The sequence below is a fragment of the Podarcis vaucheri genome (assembly GCF_965113315.1).
Source record: "Podarcis vaucheri genome assembly, chromosome: 9".
NCBI lineage: Eukaryota > Metazoa > Chordata > Lepidosauria > Squamata > Lacertidae > Podarcis > Podarcis vaucheri.
The window spans coordinates 59,254,201-59,263,285 of record NC_138767.1 but is presented as its reverse complement, the minus strand read 5'-3'; the positions used below and the strand labels follow the sequence as shown (position 1 = coordinate 59,263,285).

Genomic DNA, 9,085 nt, shown 5'->3' with positions numbered 1-9,085 from the left:
AAGTGGAAACAGCCAAGTTTATGATGAGGACTATATGCTCTAGAGACCTCAGGCAAGGCAGCTCATAGGAGCCGTTTTTTCATAAAACTCGGCGCGGCTGGTAGCAAGGAGGCCACTCTGGAAGCAAGAGCCGAGCTGTGCGCATCTCGCTCTCTCCCCTTGCCTTGGCTCTTCTTCTCTCCCCCCTCATCCACCTCGCCCCCACCCCCACCCCCCACCCCACCTTGACCAGGAGCCCCATCTTTTCTCTCTCCCCACCCTCCAGCCCCCAAACCCGTTGGCTGGGCCATCCCCGAGCCTTTTCAATGTATAAAATGGAATATTCTTACCTCAATTCCTCCGCCTACGAGTCGTGCATGGCTGGGATGGACACGTCCAGCTTGGCTTCGGCTTACGCGGACTTCAGCTCGTGCAGCCAGGCGAGTGGCTTCCAGTATAACCCCATCAGGACCACTTTCGGGGCCACCTCCGGGTGCCCGTCCCTCACCCCCGGATCCTGCAGCCTGGGCACCCTTAGGGACCACCAGAGCAGCCCATACGCGGCAGGTAAGGACCCTGCGCCCCTGGCTGGAGACTGGAGAGAGAGAGAAGGGAAAAGGCAAGCAGGGGGAGAGAGAGAGAGAGAGGGCAAGAGACGAGGAAGGGGGAAGAGCCAAGCCAAAGCCCGACCGAGGAGAAAAGAGAGGGAGGGGAAAAAATAGGAGAGGGAAGCCTCGCTTTGATTGCATTTGGAAAATGGCAATGTGTTTAGTATTTACCCAACGAAATTTGCTTACACAAATGAAAGAATTTATCACGTTAGGAGCGATTGAAGGGAAGGAGAGAGAGGAGAGGAGAGAGGAGGGGGGTGGGTTGGGTTGGGTTTGTGTGTTGGGGGGGAGAGGGGGGGTGTAATTCACTTACACCGTTACACTATCCGAAGTCACACCCGAAACCGCCAACAAAATTATCTTAAGCTGCCAAAATGATCGGCATAATTTATTTACTTTGCGAGGGAGACGGAAAAGCTGGGGGAAATAATTAAATAAGCCGCGAGGAAAGCTCATTACTGACACTGTCTTCTTCATCATCTTCATCTTCATCGCCTTTTCCCCTTTCCTTCTCTTCCCTTTCCCTCTTTTAAGAAACCGCATCCACCACGGGCAACAACAGTAAACAAGCCATGAAGAGATAAGCGGGCACTTTTCTTTCGTTCATTTCTTTCCTTTTTTAGCAGCTCCCCCCCTAGGAACAACGAAATCCCGCCTGGGCAAAAGTCTTCGAGTAAGGGAGGAGGTGCAAAAAATTCAGGGGCAGCTCTGGAGGGGCAGTCTGGGAGGGGGAGGCGACACTTACTTGGGAGCACGTCCCATTGAGCTCAATCGGACTTCCGAGTCAACATATTTAGGATGGCACCTGTCGGTGTTGCTCTATTCCGGTCAACGCAACGGGTCGATTTTGCTATCGAATTCCATGGAAACAGCATCATCTCTGGTGCTGGTCGTGGATCATTATTATTTTTGGACCATTTTTGTACTAAACCAAGCAGGCATGTAGCAGTAGCATTTTGAGAGAAAGGCAGCCTTGGCCGTCTTGTCTGAACGCTCACACCCGCATCTAGCGAGATCGCCCTGCCAATCTCTCCATTCCTCATCTCTCTTTGCGACATTGAAGGAGGAGATGGGGGCCCCCCCGCAACTACAAGATTTGCCTGTCATTCCAACAAACCACCCCCACCCCCATCTTAATTTAGCATAAATTGTCATCGCTCTCCCCTCCCCCGCAATTTCATTTTTTGAAAATCGTCGCTAAGGGTGGTATACTTTTGATCCAACCGCAATAAACAGATGCGGTGGGGTGGGGTGGAGGGGAAGGGAGGTGAATGGGTTTTTTTAAATAACCTATATCGAAAGTGAAAAAAATAAATCGTGTTTTGGAGAATCCATCTGCAAACAGACCGTATCATTCTCCTTTCTTATCCATTTCGTTATCGAAATACATCCCTCTCCCTTTTCTGGATTAGAAACCTTAACCGTCTCAGAAAACGGAGGGGACACGAATGCGTTTCTTCTCCGTGTCTGCTCGCGAGTAAGCTCCCTGGTTATGCGGGTTGTTAGCATGGCGGTGTAGACGGTTTCGCGGGTCACGCTCCGACCGCCGCAAGCGCAGTGAAACCATTCGAATCCGGATCCCCCGGGCGGCCGTCCTCGCGTTCCAACGGCTTATTGCGGGGAATCGCAGCGCGTTATCGACTGGCCTGTGTTTCTTTTCCTCCCACCCCGCTCCCCTTTCCCTCTTTAGTCCCCTACAAGCTCTTCACCGACCACGGGGGCTTGAACGAGAAGAGGAAGCAGAGGCGGATCAGGACTACCTTCACCAGCGCGCAGCTGAAGGAACTGGAGAGGGTGTTCGCGGAGACTCACTACCCAGATATCTACACCCGGGAGGAACTGGCCCTCAAAATCGACCTCACCGAAGCCAGAGTTCAGGTTGGTGAAGGAGCTCCTTTCGATCCGGACTGCAGCAGCCGCCTAGGCCGCTTCATCCGGAGCAAAGCATCGCGGGTAGCAACGCGCAGCTTTCAAGATTTTGTTGGACGGGAGGTGACCAACGACAGAGAGTCCCAGGGTGGGAAGTCTGTTGCTTTTGCACATTTACATACTTCCCTTTGGAAAAAATATGAAAATGGATGCAGGGTTTTTTATGTTTATCATTCCGGGCCTCTGCCTTTTATTTTTTTAACCTCGTTTATCTTGAGTCATTCCTCCATCAGCAGCAGGAGGCATTCAGCTTTGCATCCCAAAGCTGTCTCACGTTCCTCATGGTAATGACTAAGACTCCTAAGGGCAGCAATTTCCTTGGAGAGCCCAGTGGCTAGGATATGTATTCCCTACAGCTTGGCTCACTTGCTAGAGCCACCCATTTCTGTACAGGCACCTTGTCAGTTCCTGATTTTGGTAGAGGACACATTATCATCTGGGTAGCTGAACAGGGCAACATGTGGCGAGGACCATACCATTATGAGTATTAGATATTTGCATCCCTTCTATAATTTTGATTATTATTTTTTTTCAAGATCTTGTTGGCAATGCTCTCTATTTCTGTGGGAACCATTTCTAACTTAGCAAACTGGAGATCTGAATTCTCAAAGTAGGGAGAGCTTTACACTAAGATCTCACCTGATCTGCAATCTAGGTATATATAAACACCTTTACCTTGGAGTCACTGACCCGAAATAATTATATTTGGCATACACTGATGTGTCTTAAATTAAGACACACCCTAAATCGGGTTGGAGAACCTCTGGCTCTCCAGATGTTGGCAATGGCCAGGGATGATGTTGGTTAAAACTAGCAAAATCTGGAGGGCCAGAGGATCCTCACCTTTCCTTTAAATACTCCATCCTTTCACTACTTCTGAGCATCTCAAGAGTGCAAAAGACTGGTTTAGTATGCGCCACGAAATAATAACACAAGTCATTAAGACTACAATCCTATCCAACTGCCCAATGGAACGAAATTGAGATTTCTGAGAAAACAAGGCTGCAAACCACTCTGATATACCACAAAGCATGCCATAGGGGAGCAGTTAATTTGCAAAGCAAGCCAGGCCAAAGCATGCCACAACAGATTGTGGCACGAAGGCTTTAAGCACGGGCAGAAGAATGTTAGGGTGATGGTGCCAAACAGCAATAAATCCGAACAAAGGAGAGCCATTGGTATTGGAGCTGAAAGGGAATGTGGCTGCTCTGCTTTGGTGTTGTTTTTGTTTTTATTAGATATTTTATGGGGGGTTTTCTGGATTTTATTCTGTAAACTGCCCTGAGACCCCCGGGTATAGGGCGGTATATAAATTCAAAATAATAATAATAACAACAACTAGCAATTGGCCAACATGCCAGATGTGCGTGGCCAATGGTCTGGTTCCATGCTAGCACACCTGGAAGAATCTTAAGAGTTGCCATGCTAGACCCTACCAGTGGTCGCCTGTTCTTTTTATTTACGCCCCGTGGCCGAGCTGATGGCCAGCAGAACTCACAGACAGGCTACATTATTCCTCAGCAGAGGAACAAGAATGCATGTTACTTTATAGCAACAACCAGCTTCTGCAGTGAAGGACTTTTCCTATCCACACTGCCCACCCAATAGGGAGTAAAGTACAGCAGTTCATTGTCTGGACCTATTAAAAGATAAGAGTCCTCTGCTGAAATGATATGAATGTTCTGAGATGAAAGTTCTCTTTTAGCTTGGCATGGCCAATAGCTATCCAGAGTCCGTCCATTCAACTAGGGCACATGCCATCCTTTTCTAAACCGTAAGTGGAAGAATTTGCAATCTACCATCTTTTAGACACTGGGTGTCTAAAGCCAATTTACCCAGTCGCATCCTGCCAGAAAGCAAATATAACCATGGAATAAGCTGGTCATCTGTAACATGTTATTAATCTTACTATTGCTGCTACCCCTGATTTCTCACAGGAATGGGAATTTGTAATGCTCACAGATGGGCTTGTCTACGCGCATTGCCCGTCGGTTGGCATTGACTTGGGAAATGGGCCTTTTGAATCCCTTCCTACACCCACACACTAAGGATAGTTAGCAGTGGGTGTTTTCACGTACTAAAAATAGTTGCCAGTTAAGACTTACAAGGATAGGTCTTTCCACATGTTTATTGATTGTTTTCTTTGGCTCAAGCTGGGATAGCTCAGTCAGTTTGAGCCCCACGTTGGGCAAAAGATAACGGATTGGACAGATCGCCTCATGTCCCCTTCCCATTATACAATTCTATGATTTAAGTAGTGACCGCTGAGTTCTGGACCAGCTATTTTGAATCCACTACCGCAAAGTGGCTTTCAAGGCGCGCTTGGGAGAGACAGACAGAGAGAGAGAGAGAGAGAGAGAGAGAGAGAGAGAGAGAAGGGGGATGGTCTCGCATAATGGTCACAAACACAGAATCGGTGACTCGAAGTTGCCTTGGCTTGACTCGCATATCCCATGCACGTGGGAATAGAACGCCTGCCCCCCTCGCTCGCCGCCCGCCCCCCTCTGAACCTCTCTCTCTCTTTCCCCCCCTCGCTCCTTCCTTCCTTCTTTCCTTCTGGCCAGGTCTGGTTCCAGAACCGACGGGCGAAGTTCCGCAAGCAGGAGCGCGCCGCGGCGGCAGCGGCGGCCGCAGCCAAGAACGGCTCGTCTGGGAAGAAGTCCGACGCGTCGCGGGACGATGAGAGCAAAGAGGCCAAAAGCACCGACCCGGACAGCACCGGCGGGCCCGGCCCCAACCCCAACCCGGCGCCCAGCTGCGGCGGCGGCGGGCCCAGCCCCACGGGAGGCCCCGGCGGACCCGGAGCCGGCGGGCCCGGGCAGGAGGCCGGCAAAGGCGCGCCGTCGGGGCCTGGCGGCTTGGCGGCGGCGGCGGCGGGGCCCGGGCAGGGCTGGGCCCCCGGGCCGGGGCCGATCACCTCCATCCCGGATTCCTTAGGCGGGCCCTTCGCCAGCGTGCTCTCGTCGCTGCAGAGACCCAACGGCACCAAAGGCACCTTGGTGAAGAGCAGTATGTTTTGAGCGCGGGGCCGGCCGGCCGGGGCTGCGTCGCCGGGGCCGGGCCTCCCTCGACGGGCGCTTCCCCAATGGCCGAGAGCGAGGAGGCGGCGCCCTCTGCAGGGAAGGGACTCGCCAGGCCTCCACTCCTGCCCTCCTCGCTCACGTCGGAGCGGCCCCGACGGCGCGGACTTGCAAGCGCCCTTGCCCGGGCTACGAACAAGCGAGCGCGCCCCGTAGTGCGCATCGCTCTGCTGCAGCAGGAGCCGCGCCACCGCCCTCTCCTCCTTGCGCAGTCCCTCTCCGGGAGAAAACTGTCCACAAGCTGCCAGTGTCGTTTTGTCGGTGTTGCTGCTGCTACTGCAATGTAATCCTCCCACCCCCACCCCGCCAAACCCCCCTCTCTTAGCCGGGTTTTTCCTTGAGGCTGAGGCGCTTTCAGCGTGGCTGCACACCCGTTGCAAAACCGCGCGTCCGCCTTTGCGCACCGTGAGCGCTCCATTTGGTGATTTGGCACAGCCGTCGCCTCCAAGGTGCGCGCGTTAAGAGCCACGCGGTCTCCCCCTCCCCCAGGGCTAAATTGGAGCCCCCCTGCCGCCCCACTCACTCCTTTTCGTGGGCTGAGCTGACGAGGCCCAGAGAACATGTACAGAGTTGAGAGGTCTAAATTTGTAAACGTACTGAAACCAAGGGGTTGCTGTGCAAGTGGTTTGTACTGTAACTAGAGCACAGCTTCTGAATGTATCGGTTAGGCTAGTAGGACGCACACCCTTTCCTGCTTTCGCAGCTTCCCTAGAATATAATTGACACGGAGGGTCTAAAAATTACAGTTAAATGTTATGTTACACCGGAGGGGGCGGGGACATAGTTACAGAATCAGTGCAATCTGGTTATGTTTTATTTTGAACCAAATTCCACACTCTTCAATCGGGCTTACTCCCTTAATAAGCATGTTTAAGCCTTAAACTTTACAGATTGCCGTCTCGGTAGATCAATCTGTGTTTTCTAGGTAAGGGAGCGCATTTCTGAAGGCTTCCCAGAAATATTTTTGCACCGCAAAACACCAGCCCTCGTGGAAACCGCAGCTTGCCTCAGGGAAAGCTACTTTTGTTTAGCATTCCTCTTAAACAAGGTGACCTAATTTGATGTGGCAGTTGTCAGAGGGTATGTATGTATGGTTCAAGCTACGTTAAGGTGGTTTAGGGCGGTGTGCCAAATGGTTGTGCCCGGGTACCGCTTTGTAACTGCAGCATCGGTGATGACTTGCTTTTGTGAAGGTGCAGCCAGAGGACCCAAGCCATCTCCTCCTGCGAGGGTGATCAAAAGTCGTATCAGAGTTCAGCTGCCAGCCCTCAGCCACACACAGTAATCCACTGAGACGTGTGAGAAGCAGTTCTTGGACCAACTCCGTTTCCAGCCCTGCCGAGTGACAACGTGAACCGGCCCTGACCATTCAGCATAGCCAACCCTCTTATTGTGATCATTACTAGCACTGATTAGATTTTTCATTTACGGCCCTGCCCTTTCCCCACCGCAGTTGCTGCAAACCTACCGTAATTGTGTGTTTCAATGTGCAGGGAGAAGTTTACAGAAGGTGAACCAACTCTCTGTCCAAAATAGCCCCAGGGGTCTTAACAGCCCTTTCTGGCAAATGGATTGGAATTCAATCTGAAGATTACGATTACATTGTCCATGCAGTTTTTAGGCATCTCTTCTTAGGGTTTTAAAAATGTTTCTTTTACAAGGCACAAGAACCTAGGTATTAGTTATGTCGACAGGTATGCTTTACCATCTTTTTCTGTGTCTTTCTAAAACTGTGTTCTGTGACTCAATTGTATAGTGTTAATATTGATACAAACTTGTCTACTCTAGTTAGACGTATAAATAATGTTTTCTCTCCTTGTAGTCTTTATGGTGTGTCTTTATGGAGAAATGAGGTTCTCACTGGTTACATTTCTTTGCATTTAGAAAGGTCGGCTTCATGCAATGGTATCAGCTTTGGTTATCAATTGCATGTTGTCTCTTTTTTATTATTGTTATTTTTCCTTTTGTGTTGGGATATGTTTGTGAGCATTAACCATCATAAATTATGTTTCAGGATTTTCAGATTTATTTATATGTGGTTAAAATGAATGCTTCTATTTAAAAGGGGAAATATTTCTACATGTGCATATAGTTTTCCAAGAGTGTACCATTAACTGATTGTTGATAATAAAAACGAAAAGCAAATACAGGCCCTTTACATCTCTCGGTCTAATTTACTTTCTTCCTGAAGTGTGTTTTTAAAAAACAAGATTGTCGTGGTAAATGGTCACTGATAGGCACTAGAGTGTGGGCAGGATCTGGGCAGGAAATAAATCAACCCCCCAGTATTCAGAATTTCCTCTGTGGACAATGTCGTAGGAACCGGGAAGTGCTGTGACCCAGTTTCTAGGGTGGCGATCAGGTTTTGAACCCATCACAATACAGTCTTCAAGTATAGCACTTCACTGCATTGTACCTTGTGGAAGTGCTGCCATTCATTCTGTGAATATCTCCTTGAGATAGTTGCTTTTTTAGCATGTCAGAAAGTTCCTTGTTGGATAGCACATCAGCTTAGGTCAGAAACAGATTTCAAAACAATCCATCCATTATTTTCCTCTGAAATCTTTTAGAGAGAGGTGCAGTTTAATTCCTCCACAACACTGCAGTCCTAACAACCGGAGAATTAAAGTGGGTTGACTGATGCATAATAATCTCTCTGTGATTTCAGCATGACAGATCAAATACCCCAGTCAGAGCTTTTCATGTCATCTGACCCCACCCCAAAGCAGAACTTTTAGCGGAGGCCATTCACACAGTCATCAAAAAGTCGATAAACGATAAGTTACTGAGTGAATGTGAATTGCCAGAGATTTTCTTCTTCTTTTCAAATAAGGGCAGTTCAGGCTTTCACACCAATACAAAAGTATTCTGGAGTCCAGTGTAAGGTGTATGTGTTGTGTGAATGGGAGGAGATGATGGGCATTAAGAAAGAAGTAAGATATTATTCCTTACACCAAAAGGTATTTAACTGGCGAGAAGAAATCAGTGTTTGTGGATAACTTACGTAATGTGCATGGTATAGGTATCATAGAAAACAAATCTCAAATATACACTTTGTTATACAGGCTAGACCTGGTCATCCCGTTTGGCTACTTCAACTCTCTTGGAATTCATTAAGCTAATCACATTGAACAGGAATTCATAACTGTGTTAGTCTTAAATTCAAGAGTTACCTGGCAGTCACGATCGTAAGAAATATCCTTTTCTTTTGCCCACTTCCTAGCAGTCAGCATTTACAAAACCAGATTACCTTACAAAATAAATATTAAAAGGCCTCCTTGGAAACTGCTCCAAAACATCCCAGATTGGGATCTTGCTGAAAATGCTTTGTATGTTTTTTTTAAAAAAAAATATGCTTCATTTTTTTGTTTGACTGAATACCCCAAACTTCGGCTGTGATGTTTCCCTCTAACAGTTATCCTCACAGCTCGAGCTGATGTTCTGCTTTCTCAATACGCAATTGCATGCCAATGCTTTAAAAGGCTT

The 9,085-nt window shown here is 48.7% G+C and overlaps 1 protein-coding gene across 1 annotated transcript; it reads left to right on the top strand.

The window, feature by feature from the left end:
- Nucleotides 1-294: 294 nt before the first annotated feature.
- On the top strand, nt 295-7,691 carry PHOX2B (paired like homeobox 2B). The gene is made up of 3 exons (XM_082238494.1): nt 295-546; nt 2,281-2,468; nt 5,084-7,691. Exons 1-3 carry the CDS (start codon nt 306-308, stop codon nt 5,537-5,539), a joined length of 885 nt encoding a protein of 294 aa, XP_082094620.1. The 5' UTR covers nt 295-305; the 3' UTR covers nt 5,540-7,691.
- The last annotated feature ends 1,394 nt before the right edge of the window (nt 7,692-9,085 follow it).